This window comes from Vanacampus margaritifer, chromosome 16 (assembly GCF_051991255.1).
Source record: "Vanacampus margaritifer isolate UIUO_Vmar chromosome 16, RoL_Vmar_1.0, whole genome shotgun sequence".
Lineage (NCBI taxonomy): Eukaryota > Metazoa > Chordata > Actinopteri > Syngnathiformes > Syngnathidae > Vanacampus > Vanacampus margaritifer.
The window spans coordinates 8,446,282-8,461,598 of NC_135447.1; the positions used below are offsets into that span (position 1 = coordinate 8,446,282).

At 42.3% G+C, this 15,317-nt stretch overlaps 1 protein-coding gene across 5 annotated transcripts; it reads left to right on the plus strand.

Moving 5' to 3' along the window:
- The first annotated feature begins 194 nt into the window (after nt 1-194).
- taf1 (TAF1 RNA polymerase II, TATA box binding protein (TBP)-associated factor) lies at nt 195-15,262 on the plus strand. Of its 5 annotated transcripts, none has more exons than XM_077546354.1 (45): nt 195-537; nt 874-988; nt 1,400-1,523; nt 1,615-1,731; nt 1,924-2,046; nt 2,310-2,551; nt 2,627-2,842; nt 2,937-3,179; nt 3,260-3,491; nt 4,077-4,184; nt 4,271-4,438; nt 4,820-4,947; nt 5,104-5,211; nt 5,300-5,473; nt 5,562-5,735; nt 5,827-5,931; nt 6,024-6,224; nt 6,309-6,450; nt 6,662-6,792; nt 7,126-7,206; nt 7,288-7,437; nt 7,577-7,609; nt 8,036-8,155; nt 8,301-8,476; nt 8,558-8,790; nt 8,864-9,071; nt 9,770-9,941; nt 10,094-10,305; nt 10,389-10,497; nt 10,580-10,678; nt 10,752-10,929; nt 11,025-11,092; nt 11,169-11,291; nt 11,388-11,480; nt 11,602-11,686; nt 11,784-11,851; nt 12,351-12,464; nt 12,732-12,821; nt 13,122-13,226; nt 13,385-13,480; nt 13,601-13,808; nt 13,886-14,060; nt 14,158-14,296; nt 14,451-14,528; nt 14,696-15,262. In XM_077546354.1, the coding sequence occupies exons 2-45, from the start codon at nt 875-877 to the stop codon at nt 14,873-14,875; spliced, it is 6,243 nt and encodes a 2,080-aa protein (XP_077402480.1). In that variant the 5' UTR covers nt 195-537; nt 874; the 3' UTR covers nt 14,876-15,262. The 5 variants fall into 5 exon arrangements, with proteins under 5 accessions (XP_077402480.1, XP_077402481.1, XP_077402484.1 ...); XM_077546355.1 differs by having other exon boundaries at nt 9,770-9,935; XM_077546358.1 differs by lacking the exon at nt 13,122-13,226.
- Nucleotides 15,263-15,317: the final 55 nt, after the last annotated feature.

The window sequence follows — 15,317 nt, forward strand, 5'->3', positions numbered from 1 at the left end:
ATGACTCGCGCATTTCGTTCCAATTAGTCGTAGTCGTTTATTTTTTAATAATGTGAACGAGTACATAAAGAGGTCAGATTCAACAACAACAAAATGCGAATTGGGCATCATTTACGCCTACAGTGTGAACATTGCCGAGTGGATTGTTTTTTTTCCCTCGGTCTTGATTACACCGGAACTAGTCGTCGTACTTCCGGTTTATTGCTTGTTGGCTAATGACAAACTGCTACAAGCTTTTAGCGGCAGACCTTTGAACGCAAAGAAACATCAATTAATACTACCCTAAGAAACTAAAGAAAAGACTGCAACTATATTTATTTTTGTGATTTTTGTGTAACATTTCAAAACCGTCGGAAGCACTTGAATACGTGAAATACATCGTTTCGGTGCAATGTTTGTTGTTAGCAAATGCGTTGGCAACACAGTTTTCGTTTTCATGTTTTTTACACAATGAACGGCAATATTGCTGGCTAGCCCAGCGGCTGTAAAATACTTTTCCAAGCTCCTTCGGGGCTAATCGGATATAACTCATGTAAGGTAAGTGGAAACTTGGCTGTTTTTATCACTCAACCAGTTTAGAATGAACCCTGTCCCTCGCCCCAGACAGCTGGGATAGACGTCACGACCCTAGTGATTATGATAAGAGGTTCAAAATGTGTCAGGGCTTAAGCGAACGATGTAATGTAATTATGTATTTAAAGTATTGCAAAAAGATCAATGCATCCCGCTTAGTAATGTTATACCACTAAATCCAATCATAATGAGGATTGACCATGGCTCCTGTCGTCTGCAATTGTATTTTATTAAAGACGTAGGTATCTATATACTGGAACTATATTAGTAATGTTTCGAACGTAAACATTTTTTTCTCAGAATGTCTGACTCTGACAGCGACGAGGATCAAGATCGCCCATTCTCCATTACTGGTTTCTTGTTTGGGAACATAAATGAAGATGGCCAACTCGAGGACGACAGTGTTCTGGACAATGTGAGTCTTTCAAACACACTTGTTGCATCACAGTGAATTAGTAGTCTTCATCCAGGTCGTAGAAATGTCTCCACAATGGTGGTAGGGATTGACTTTTGAACTACAGAAGCCATGAATGAAGATGAAGCGTCTTTATTTGTCATGTACACACGCATAGGCCTACACGCAATTTCACCTCTGCGCCTCACCCATGATCGCAGTAGGAGACAAAGCAAAGCACCTGGAGAGCAGTTTTGGTATACAGTATTGGTGTCTGGGGATGTTGTTATTTTTTGGATTATTTTACCCAACTAGTTTTCTGTCCAAACGGACTGCTTCTAAACAGTGGAACTGAAACGTTAACAGTAAGAGATGATCTTAATCACTCCTCCACGGCTGCTTGCTTGTAATGATGTCTGTTTTTCAACCCAGGAGTCCAAAAAGCATCTGGCTGGTTTGGGTAATCTGGGTCTGGGCTCCCTCATCACAGAGATCACAGCCAATGAGGATGATGAGCAAGAGGAAAGTAAACATCCCACCATTGTGGATGCTGATGGTGAGTAGAAATGTATACAATGGAGCTCCATTGCATTAATATTTGCTGAAGGAAGGTGGGGTGTCATTTTTTTGTTTGTTTACTCATCCAGGTTGGGTGAAAAGCACTGAAGATGCAGTTGATTATTCTGACATCAGTGAGGTTGCAGAGGATGAAACACGGAAGTATCGACAGGCCATGGGATCTTTGCAGCCCTGCAGGAAAACAGGTGATCCTCTTAAGGCCTCCCAATATTGATAGCATTTATTGATAATTGATATATAGAGTTTGTAATATACAAGAGTTACTTGAAATTCCAAATTGACCATAGGGTAAGGGGATCAAAGAATATTTACACAGTCTGTGCCTGAAATTTTCAAGAAATTATATTGACATTTTTTATCAAATTTAATAACCACAGATGATGAGGATGACTATGATGCAGATTGTGAGGATATTGATTCAAAGCTCATGCCTCCACCGCCCCCACCAAGCCTTTCAACAGCCATTAAAAAAGAAGAGCCCACATCACAGAGTTCAAATGGTAAGGATGATGAAACTTTGCATCTGAATAAAGCTCACATATTTTTAATTAAGATCCTAGGGGGTCATAGATTTTTACCCAAATATTTGACAGTGAACAAATATTTAAGACTTGATGAAGAGTTGTATTGTTTTGTTGTCTTAACTAAATGGTGTGTAGTGAAATTTTGTACACTTGAATATAAAAATAATTTAAGGTAAGGAATCCTGCTTTAGAACTATTCAATTAATTAATTTCTGGTTTGTCCCTGTCTTTCTTTACAGTCGGGGAAGAAGGTGATGGCATCATCCTGCCGTCTATCATTGCACCTTCATCTACTGCCGAAAAGGTTGATTTCAGTAGTTCCTCTGACTCCGAGTCAGAAACAGACCGCCCCGGCCCGGCTTCTGGTCCCGGAGGCCAACCAGACAGTCTTACCCTTCCGCTTGCTGGCATTATGCAGAAAGATGCTGCCAAAGCGCTACCTGGTGTCACAGAGCTCTTCCCAGAGTTTAGACCTGGAAAGGTAGTGTATACTGTTCCTTTACACCATCTTACACATATTAGGAACTAACAGCCAATCTTTTGGGTTCCCTGCTAGGTTCTGAGGTTCCTACGGCTATTTGGCCCAGGAAAGAACATGCCGTCAGTATGGAGGAGTGCCCGCAGGAAGAAGAAGCGGAAGCATCGGGATGTCCAGCCTGGGACGCCTCCGCCTGAGGGAGAACTTGAAGAGCAAGGGCAGGATAAGAAATCTGGATGGGTTTACGAGTATGCAAACCCTCCGCCCCCTGAGCAGTGTCTCTCGGACGATGAGGTAAATCTTCCAGTTGCCGGAATCATAATTGTCCCATATATATTAGGTTTATTTCTACCATCACTTAATTTATTATCATTTTCTATGATATCAGATAACTATGATGGCACCTGTGGAGTCCAAGTTTTCACAAATTTCCTGTGACGGCGACAAGGAAACAGAATCACGACCCAAAGTTGCAGAATGGCGATATGGGCCTGCCCAACTGTGGTATGACATGATGGGGGTCCCTGAAGATGGTAGTAATTTCAATTACGGGCTTAAGCTGAAGGAAAAAGAGTCCAGTGAGCCTCAGGAACAAAACACGCTTGAAGAAACAACAAAGACTGCTAACGAGGTTGGTGGGCCCATGTCGGTATATTATAGAATGAGGTTGCATTTCTTATTTCACTGATTTTGACTTCAATGTATTTGTAGGATGGGAGGCGGCATGATGATTGTGATGGTCACAATACTGAGCAAGAGGATGACAAATTGGCCCTGGAGAATGAGCTCTTTTTAATGGTTACGCAACTGCAGTGGGAAGATGACATCATCTGGAATGGGGAGGATGTCAAGCACAAGAGCACCAAGACTCAACGTGCCAGTCTTGCAGGGTGGTTACCCTCGAGCATGACCCGCAATGCCAATGCTTATAACGCACAACAAGGTGTGTTATATGCAGTGTTGCCACAGTTACCTTGAAAAAGTAACTTAGATACTTTACTGATGACTTGCTTTTAAAAATAACAAAATTACGTTACTGAATACTTAGTAACTTGTAACTTAACTTAGTTACTTTTTTAGTTACGTTCAGCAGCTGCTGATATTACCACCCCAACATAAAAATAGCAACGGAGTAGGAACGAGGTTGCAAATACTTTATTGGAAGTACATTTTTAACATGAAAATGTAAAAAAAAAAAAGTCTTTCTTGACGTCCTGTAACATAAATACTTTTTATATAAATAATGATACATTCAACCGTGGCTGAATTTGGTGTGGTGATCAATGACTTCCGCCTCATCTTACTTTCGTCGTAAGCACAGCGGCAGTTGATTGCTACTGCTGCAACACAAAGATACTTTAATGAGTTGCTGATATAAATGTGAAGTAATGCATTGAATCACCGAATAGTAACTTCCTAAAATAAAGTAACGCATTAAGACTAATAGCATTTTCGGGTGAACATGTACCATGATAGATTACAAATATAAATGTAAATATATTGAATGTTTATCTGTCCAATTTTCCAGGTCTGGCGAGAAGTAATTCCCAGTTGCTCCCACCTACACCACCTCTTATGCCCAAAACCTTGTCGATAACTGGCTTGAAGAGGGACAAAAATAGCCATGATCATCAATGTAAGTTTCTTCGATGTTCATAGAACAAAAAAATTTGCTTGTACAAAGGTCATCTTTCTTTCATCTTTGTATTTACTCCTCTGCAGCCAATCAGGAAGACGATGCTCCTTGGTTCTCAATTTTCCCCATCGACAATGAAGAGTTAGTGTATGGGCGCTGGGAAGACAACATTATCTGGGATGATCAGGAAATGGATCACTTCCTCGCTCCTCCAGTTCTTACACTGGATCCCAATGATGAAAATATCATTCTTGGTATGTTCATGTCATATGTTATTTTTTTCCCCTCCAAAACATGTAATATAAGGTATGAAAATGCATTTTGGTATGGTGGGAGATGGTCTCATATTAAAAATTCAAACAATTATTACCCAAAATGGAGCACATGGTTGAAGTATCTTTAGCATACTTTCATTCAAAAGCAGACAGGGGCTCACCTACAACAGTTTGGTTATCCTTTTATTTATTGTCAAATAATGATAATGTTTGCGATTTTTGGGAGAAAATATTGTAGACATTCATTCATCAACATAAAAAAGTCACCTCCATTGCAACTGGTGGTTGTATTTTATAATCTTGACCTATTTAAAAAATAATAATAATTTGACCCCTCTCAAATATTTTCTTTGTCATTAGAAATTCCAGATGAAAAGGAAGCATCAACATCTCACTCCCCATCAAAAGAGAATAAGAAGGAAACGGCAATGAAAAAGAGTCGCATCCTCCTTGGGAAGACTGGGGTGATAAAAGATGAGCCCCAACAGGCAAGTTGTCTCATCAAGTCCAAAAGTTTGATTGTGACCACAAACAAGAAGTCACCATATTTGGAGACATTGATCTACTGATACAGTGGTGTTCAATAATATAACACTGGTTAAAATGACGGCACTCAGTGGGGAAAATGTTTTCTCTCAACTCAGAATATGTCCCAACCTGAAGTGAAGGACCCCTGGAACCTCTCTAATGACGAGTTCTACTATCCCAAACAGCAAGGTCTGAGGGGGACGTTCGGTGGTAACATCATTCAGGTGAGATAAAATTACAACTACAGAAGTAAATAAAGCCATTGAGTGCAGACTGACCAACCAATTAATAACCAACCAATTTCTTGACCAGCATTCCATCCCAGCCCTAGAGTTGAGACAGCCCTTCTTCCCCACCCACATGGGTCCAATGAAGTTGCGGCAGTTCCATCGGTCAACATTGAAGAAGTACTCTTTTGGATCTTTGGCTCAGCCTGGTCCGCATCCTGCCCAGCCACTGCTCAAGCACATTAAGAAGAAGGCTAAGGTGACACTTGGCTCAAAATTTGGTCTTCTACGGTGCTGTTACAGAGTATGTAACTTTATAAACACGGTTGTTGTGAATGTCAAAACAGATGCGAGAGCAGGAGCGGCAAGCTTCAGGAGGAGGAGACATGTTCTTCATGCGCACTCCGCAAGATTTGACAGGCAAAGATGGAGATCTGATCCTGGCAGAGTACAGTGAAGAATATCCCCCTCTCATCATGCAAGTTGGCATGGCCACTAAGATTAAAAACTACTATAAAAGGGTGAGTATCGTGTAAATTCAAAGTCTTGATTAGAATTGACAAATACGTCTGCAGGTGAGGACTTGTATTTATTTGAATCTCCCTTATTCAGAAACCTGGAAAGGATCCTGGTGCACCAGATTGCAAATATGGAGAAACTGTATACTGTCACACTTCGCCTTTTCTGGGTTCTCTGCATCCTGGACAGCTGCTCCAAGTCAGCTTTAGAGCTCTCACCATTCACTTAATGATGTGTAATCATCACTTTTTTACTAATTCATGTGTGATTGGGTTGTTGTTGTTTTTTAGGCTTTTGAAAACAACCTTTTCCGCGCCCCCATTTACTTGCACAAGATGCCAGAAACCGATTTTTTGGTCATCAGAACACGCCATGGCTATTACATCCGAGAAGTTGTGGACATCATGGTGGTTGGTCAGGCCTGTCCCTTATACGAAGTTCCTGGGCCCAACTCCAAACGAGCCAATACCCACATAAGAGACTTCCTTCAAGTATGTCGACTTGCCGGACTCAATTTCAACAATTTAGGCTTTTAAAATGTGCCAAATCTCAACTGCCAAATGTGTACTCTGCAGGTGTTCATCTACCGCCTGTTCTGGAAGAGCAAGGATCGTCCGCGCAGAATTCGCATGGAGGATATAAAGAAAGCGTTTCCGGTGCATTCTGAGAGCAGCATCAGGAAAAGACTAAAACTCTGCGCCGACTTCAAACGCACGGGTAAAGCTTGTCTGGTTCATTAACCGTCTCAGTAGGGCCAATATTTAGAGCCCATCATTTGTTGTTGTAGGAGTGCACAGCTGAGGTTATATAAAGCTACTGGTTCAATTAGTGTGAGCTCATCGTTGTGTGTGCAACTCGAATCATCAGAAAGGAGTCATCTCCGCTGCTTTAGTTCAATCATCAACGTTTTGTTTGATCTCCATTCCAGGGATGGATTCCAACTGGTGGGTGCTGAAGCCTGATTTCAGATTGCCAACAGAAGAGGAGATCCGAGCCATGGTGTCTCCAGAGCAGTGTTGCTCGTACTATAGCATGCAGGTGGCCGAGCAGAGACTCAAGGTAACAGGAAAATCGGAGTGTTAAGATTCCAGAGTTAAAATTGTGGGAGTTAATTTTAACATTTTCTGAGTTAAATGGTGTCCAGAGCGGGTGTTATTTCACAGAGTTGATCACTGAGAGGTACTGTAAATTAATTCAACAGAGTGTTAGATTAAGTCCACCTTTGCACCTGCATTTGTTATATAGCTATATGAACTCTAAAAAAGAAATGAATTCAACTCTGTGGGAGTCATTTCTGCACTGGACTTTTTCCTTTCTAAAAACCTTGATTTTAATTAGGGCTGATCAGATGCAATAGCAAGATATTTTAACACCACCTTGACCTAACTTCAGGATGCTGGATATGGTGAAAAATCATTCTTTGCACCAGAGGAGGAGAACGAAGAGGACTTTCAAATGAAGATTGATGATGAGGTATTGTTTCCCACGTCTCAGTCTCTTTCATCGCTTTACTAGTGTAAGATATAGTTTGTAATCCATTCTTGCTCATTAAAGGTGCGAACAGCCCCCTGGAACACAACAAGAGCCTTCATCTCTGCCATGAAGGGGAAATGCCTTTTGGAGGTTACAGGTGTGGCCGACCCCACGGGCTGTGGCGAAGGTTTCTCCTATGTCAAAGTGCCCAACAAGCCCACTCAACAGAAGGTGTGAATTGTGAATCATATTGTGTCTGCGAAGTAGACGCTCATTTAGCAAATCAGATAATCTATGAGGGATTAGAAAAGTTCTCCCTCTGAATCTCAATTAAGATTTAGATATAAAAAAAGATTGTCTTCTCTTCCAGCATGCAAGTAATATCCATAAAGCCTTGATACTGGTGAGTTTGATGTGAAAGCACTTAAGTCAACCGAGTCAAATGGAGCAAACATTGGGGGCGTCACATGAATGCAGAAAAAAAAATCACAATTCCTATAGAAAATCTTCCTATAAGAGTGTGGAAGGTGTTTCAACCGTAGGGGAGCCATAATATTATGGCCAAAATGCAAACCGGATCTCGTGCAAATAACGGATATTGTGCTAACCCGATTGGTGGTTTTGGTCACGCAGGGTGAGATTTTCCTGCATCAAAAAAATCTGCAGATAGGTTTTGCATTTTGGCCATCATTTTTCACTTCACTTTTCACTTCCTATGGGTGTAATGGGTGGATGTTGTTCAGGGTGCATTGGGTGAGAAGTGGTTGTTGCCCCGGGTCAATGACAGTTGGATGTTGAGGTTTAGAAATGTGTGATTATTTTTCCTCAGGATGACAAGGAGCCACAGCCTGCTAAGAAGACTGTGACAGGGACAGATGCCGATTTGAGGAGACTGTCGCTAAAGAATGCCAAGCAACTGCTGCGCAAGTTCGGTGTTCCAGAAGAAGAAGTAAGTGTCGTAAAAAGGTTGTGAGATCTCAAAGATAATCAATGCAGTTAATCAGCTATTTCACATTTTGTCTTTTTATACCTAATGTTCCACTTTAAAATCACTTGGAAGTGAACGTGTATACGTTTGTAATGCTGTCTATTAGATAAAAAAACTCTCACGCTGGGAGGTGATTGATGTCGTGAGAACCATGTCAACGGAGCAGGCGCGTTCAGGAGAAGGCCCCATGAGCAAGTTTGCCAGGGGCTCACGGTTCTCTGTAGCCGAGCACCAGGAGCGGTACAAGGAGGAATGTCAGAGGATCTTCGACCTGCAGAACAAGTAAGAAATATTAGAAGTTATTCTCAATTCTGATTGTGGACAGTTGAATTCACTCTCTGTGTGTTATGTTCCTTACCACAGGGTTCTGGAGTCGACGGAAGTGCTCTCCACAGACACAGATAGCAGCTCAGCCGAGGATAGTGACTTTGAGGAAATGGGAAAGAACATTGAGAACATGCTGCAGAACAAGAAGACCAGCTCACAGTTGTCACGTGAGCGGGAAGAACAGGAAAGGCGGGAGCTGCAGAGGATGCTGATGGGGGAGGAGAGTGATCGTGACAACAAGGGGCGCAAGGAGCGCCGCAAAGTCTTATGTGAGTCATGGCTCCTTGTTCAGACACATTGCAGTTGTGCTGTTTGTGAATCCTATTTCCCCTGCCTCTTTAGCCAGCTCATTGTCCACCAGCTCCCACAAGGATGATGACACATCCTCAGTCACCAGCTTGAACTCGGCAGCTACAGGACGGCGACTTAAGATCTACAGAACCTTCAGGGACGAGGACGGCAAGGAATATGTCCGTTGCGAGACTGTGCGCAAATCTGCCGTCATTGATGCCTACACCAGGATCAGAACAACCAAGGATGATGAATTTATGTCAGTAATTTCATCTGAACGCAGCTCTTTGGCAAATAGTGAACAATTCTTAAAGGAGAAGTCAACCCCCCCCCCCCCAAAAAAAATATTGACCAAAAAATGTTCTATACAGCCTATATACGATATTTTGGTTAATATGTGTTAAGCAGCTAAATCTAGCAGTTCTTATCATCAGAAGACGGCCGTTTTGCCACTTGCTGTCAAGTGAAAATGACATCACAGTTTCTCAGGTAACAACCAATCACAGTTCAGCTTCAGAAAACAGGTGAACTGTGATTGGTCATAGCCAGAGCCTAGAGCAACTGTGATGTCATCTTCCGTTGACAGCAAGTGACAAAATGAGATGGATAAATGCCCTGACTGGATTTTGCTGCATAACTCGTGTTCCACAAATGTAACATTAATCAGAATGTCACGTTTAGACGAGTGAGGTCAAATGTAACATATTATTGTCAAGAAATGTTTAAGGTTGACTTTTCCCTTTTTTTAAAAAGAGGCTTGAGAATTAGATAGTGTATTTAAATGAAACACTTAGCTTAGCTTTTAGTCTGTTAGCTAACACTCATGCTAACGGGAAATGCATGTATAACAAAGAAGCAAATCATTTAGCCATTCAATAACACAGAAATGCTGTACATTCCTTTTTTTCCCTTTTTTTATTATGAAAACATCTTTTCTTTATGTCTCTGTGGCTTCAGACGAAAGTTTGCCCTCTTCGATGAGCAGCACAGAGAGGAGATGAGGAAAGAGCGTCGGCGGATCCAGGAGCAGCTGAGGAGACTAAAGCGAAATCAAGAGAAGGACAAGTTCAAGGGACCTCCGGAAAAGAAGTCCAAGAAGATGAAAGAGAGACCAGACCTCAAGGTAAAAGTAAGCTTGCTGATTCCGTTACTTTATTTCTCCTCTTATTTTAGTCCTCTTCTCGTTTGATGTTGATATGGTTGATATTCAATAGGTCCTTACCATTTTTTATCTTGGCGGATTTTTCGTCACACTCCTCAATGTTTTCCTCTCTTCCCTAGTTGAAGTGCGGTGCATGTGGTGCCATCGGGCACATGAGGACGAACAAGTTCTGCCCGCTGTACTATCAGACCAACGCACCTCCCTCGAACCCAGTCGCCATGACAGAAGAGCAGGAGGAGGAGCTAGAAAAGACAGTCATCCACAATGACAACGAAGAATTGATTAAGGTGGAAGGTACAAAGATTGTGCTTGGCAAGCAACTCATAGAAAGGTAGGGAATTTTTTTTTTTTCTTTTTACTAATATCATTTGACTTGCTTTTTAGTATTCATTTCTCTACTTATTTTTGCCTCAGTGCTGATGAGGTGCGCAGAAAGTCTTTAGTCCTCAAGTTCCCCAAGCAACAGCTCCCTCCAAAGAAGAAGAGACGAGTTGGCAATGCCGTGCACTGTGACTATCTGAATGCAAGTAGCAGTAATGTTGCAGTTAGTCTTAACATAAAAATGAACAAAACGTTTAAAAACTTTTTTGTGTTAATACTTGTAGAAACCACACAAGGCAATCCACCGCAGACGCACTGACCCCATGGTGACCTTGTCCTCTGTGCTGGAGAGCATCATAAACGACATGCGGGACCACCCAAATGTAAGCGCAATTGTCAACTTTTTCATCAGCGTGAATTCCATACAATCTAAATGCTTTTCTATCCTCCAAACAGACGTACCCATTCCACACGCCAGTAAATGCCAAGGTTGTGAAAGACTACTACAAAATAATCACGCGGCCCATGGACCTGCAGACGCTCCGGGAGAATGTCCGCAAACGGATGTACCCGTCCAGGGAGGAGTTCCGAGAAGCAGTTGAGCTTATATACAAGAATAGCGCCACATACAATGGTACTTAAGTTACACCTTTATGAAATTGTGATGCACAACACAACAGTGCTATCACAACAAACTATGTATGTTGGAATGTGTTTTTGTCTTTCTAGGGGCAAAGCATCCAATCACACAAGTTGCGCAGTCAATGTTGGATTTGTGCGATACTAAGCTGAAAGAGGTAAGTGTGACTGCTGTATTTTCTTGTGTCACATCTCTTGAAAAAAATATTGAGCTATTTATGGGTGCATTCACAGAAAGAGGACAGACTGATTCGGCTTGAAAAAGCCATCAATCCTTTGCTTGATGATGACGATCAGGTGGCCTTCTCCTTCATCCTGGACAACATTGTGACCCAGAAGATGATGGTTGTTCCTGATGTATGTTGTCCTTTCCCAGCAATCTCGGATAAAAATTGTTTCTTATTTTATTTTTTTAATAATGTGTAAATTATTTGCTTTTGTTCTCTGATATAGTCATGGCCGTTCCACCATCCTGTCAACAAAAAGTTTGTGCCTGATTATTACAAGGTGATTATAGACCCGATGGACCTGGAGACAATCCGCAAGGTGAGGGCCACAAATAATAAAATACTGAAACAAGCAAAATTATTTTGTGGATATTGTTTTTTTTTTTTTTTTTCATTTAAAAAAATGATGAAATATAACCCTTTCTCCTCTGAAACTACAGAACATCTCTAAACACAAGTACCAGAACAGAGACGCCTTCCTCTCAGATGTCACTCTCATCCACACAAACAGCATCAAGTATAACGGTGAGAGTGAGTGTTCGTTGCTATGAGACTTTGAGCTCTGAGCAGAGTTGTGCAGAATAGAAATGGAACAATTATTTCTTTTGTGTGTCCTTCTCAGGCCGCGACAGTCCGTACACCAAGACAGCACTCGATATCATTAGTGTGTGCAGACAGACCTTGGATGAGGTATGCTGAGACATAAATGTGATTGTCTTAAGAAATAGATGAGTACTGAGATCTATCAGTCATTCTGTGCCTCATCTTCATTTTCAATGGCCTACATTTGATTTTCAGTCTATTATTTCATTCATTTACAATCCATTATAAGTGTGTCCAAACCTTTGACTGTGCTGTGGAGAAGCAAAACTGAAAGGGATAGTTGACTCATTTAGCCGTTTTCAGTATTTAAAAGTTTAATATTTCGTAATTTTACAACTTTATTACTTTTCATGTGCAATTATACCTTAAAAAACACATTACACTGTAATGTGATTTTAAGATGACAGCAAAAGGCAAAATGGCTGCCACCTGAGATGGATAAAAACGGGTAGATTTGTTTGCTTAATTCATATTCCACACATGCAATATAAATTTGAATACCGTGTTTAGACTAGTGGAACTGCATGAATTCTTCTAAGAAGGATCAAATGTGTGTTGCACTAATTTCCCTTTCTTGTGCCTCCAGTATGATGAACATTTGACACAGCTGGAAAAGGACATCTCCACGGCCAAAGAGGCAGCTTTGGATGCCGCTGACTTCGAGAGTCTGGAAATGGGTCACAGTTCGTACATGACACAGGTAGGAGGACGGCAGGGTTTGATTTGGCTAGAAAGTTTGAGGAAACTCATTCAGAATCTGTTAGAAAATCATTTGGACGTTAAGAAAATCCATTTAGTGTTGGTGAGGTGCATTTCTTTTGAGACTCTTATGGTTAAAAGCCATTTAGTAATTCTTTTATTGATGGGAGTTGAATGAAATCCCAGAATTAATTTAAAATAAACCTTAAATGCAAATCAGCCTTATACAGTAGTGTAATATTTGAACCTCTCTTTTTTGATCATTCAGTACGATGAGCTGGATAAGGACATCTCTACAGCCAAAGGGTCGTTCATGGACTTACAGAGGCTCGCCTCGTCTTCGCCCTACATAACCCAGGTATGACCATAGCTGGGCGGCCATTTTGCTGGACTATTTAGGAAAGTGGTGCTTCCATGGAAAGCACACCTTGGCACCTTATCCAGCACCCTTGTCTTTTTTTTTTCTTTTTTTTTTTTTTACAACATCCTGTAATGCGCCGCCTGCCTTTACTATTTCCTCCCTGTTACTAACACCCCCTCCCAGGTTCGTAATTTCTTCCTGAAGTCATGTGCAGTGTCTCCTTTTGTCCACCTGGTGTGCTTTTCCTTGTCACTTTGTCCGACTTTTCCGCCATGTGTTTGCCTCTCTGTTGGCCAGCCTGCTGATCTGTTTGACAGCGGTGCTTCAGGCCCGTCCAGGGCACCCAGCGGCCTTTTCTCTGATGGACCTCTAGTGGTTGCTTCTGAGAAGAAAGGGGGGCAGGTATGGAGAGAGAGAGACAGTAATAAGGCTTGTTCCACCTCTCGCCAGTCCATCCTCTGATTATCTTGCTTGTTTGTTTGGGCATTCTCACTGAGAAAAGTTGTAGGATCAGCTCAGATCTTTTTAGTCTGCGCTCTTGAACTTGCTCTGCATCTCAGGCTCGCCATGGCAGAAGGCTCAGAGAAGAAGAATCAGACGTGGATATCGAAGGCTTCGAGGAGGAAGATGACGGCAAACCGAAAACACCTGCTCCTGTGAGTACCAAAATGCTAACCTCGACCCAAGGAGGTTTGTTTTCATCAGCGCTCAACTTAGTGGACAAATTGGTATTACATTTCTGATCTTTACAAAATTGCCTGTGCTCATGTTTGCAGGCAGAGGATGCAGAAGGAGATCTCGAGGATGACGATGAGGACGAGGATATGCTGCTGCCACCTCGCAGACGCGCGCACAACCGGCAGGAGGAGGAAAATGACAGAAGGTCCAACCCGCTCACCCATGCCAGCGTCTTATATCAGGACTTGCTCATGTCCGACGGAGAGGATGATGCCAGCGAGGAGGAGGGCGACAATCCATTCTCATGTAAGTGAAGCGAGTCAAAGAGTCATTACTCTGCTAACATGACATTTAAGAACAATCTTTCCTCACCGCTCCTTTAGCCATTCATTTATCAGAGAGTGGCAGCGACTCCGACCGAGAAGTCGATGTGCGACCTCCGCCTCCAAGGCGAGCTCAGGAGACGGCGCGTATGGGCATGGAGCAGGACGAGAGCATGATGTCATACGAGGCAGAGGGCGCCGATGATGGGCCTCACATGGAAGACAGCAACGTCAGGTGCCGGGAACCTTAGCGTCACTTAACAGCCCGATATTTTTAAAGCAAGCATTGTGTAGGAACATTTTTGCATGCCGGTCGCTTCCTTGCATTTTAGCTATGGCAGCTTCGAGGAAAGCCACAGTCGAATGCAACCGTCAGCCAGGGGGAACGCAGAAGACGATGCTATCAGCGAGGAGGAAGAAGACGAGGAGGAGGATGATGCGCGCAGGAGAGGCCCAGCTCCACATTCTCAGGTAAAATGTTGGGCGAGGCTTTGACAGATTGTGACTCAGATAAAGTACTAAGAGAAAATAAAAGTGAAATGTTTTCTTTCATATTGATTGTGTTAACCGCAATGGGAGGAGTGTAATGCCGTTGTGTAATATGTTCCCTTTTTTGTGCCTCCAGTTTAATGAGAAGGACGGCAAATGGTCATTCATGGACTTGGAAAGGCACAACGCAACGCCTGCACCATATGCACAGCAGGTAGGACATCAGAAAGGATTTTTCTTTTTTTAGCGCTACACTTTTAATTAATAACACCTTGGACTGGCTGCAGCCAGTCCAAGGTGTACCCTGAGATACGCTCCATTTCACCCTGGACTTTAATAAGTCACATTGCCTCCACTACTTTTCCCCCCGTTGCGTCGCAGCCATGGCAGCTACGAGGAAACACACAAGATGATGGCAACAGCGAGGAGGAGGAAGAGGACGAAGAGGAAGATGCACGGAGGAGAGGTCCAGCCGTACTCTCGCAGGTCCAGCTCAGTGAGGATGAAGAGAGCGAAGAATTCAGATCCATCGGAGGAGACAGTGACATGGATTCAGACTAGATTGCTTTTTTTTTTTTTGATGCAATAGAAAGACAGCACACCTGAAACTTTTTTTTTATATCTACATTTGAGATTTATAATGTAAATATATTGTACATTGTTCTGCGGAATATGTTAGACAACTTCTTGCAGCTCACCCATTGTAAATGTCAGCATTTATTTCCGGCATTAAATTTATGTGAGACGTTATCTTTCTTTCCGTAATAGTTTTGATGCTGAAACCCGGTGGTCCAAACTATGGCCCGGGGGCTATTTGTGGCCCGTCGTCCACTTTCTAGCGGTCCTCAGCATATACAAAAATAATTTTGACATAGACTGCAAACCTCTTGATTGTGGGTACCCTGACAACTACTACAAATAATAAATTTGTCTTATAATTTTCTCAAACCTACCTTTCTTCTTTGCCACGTAGAAGGTGGTCATTTGAATTTGACGCTGTAAA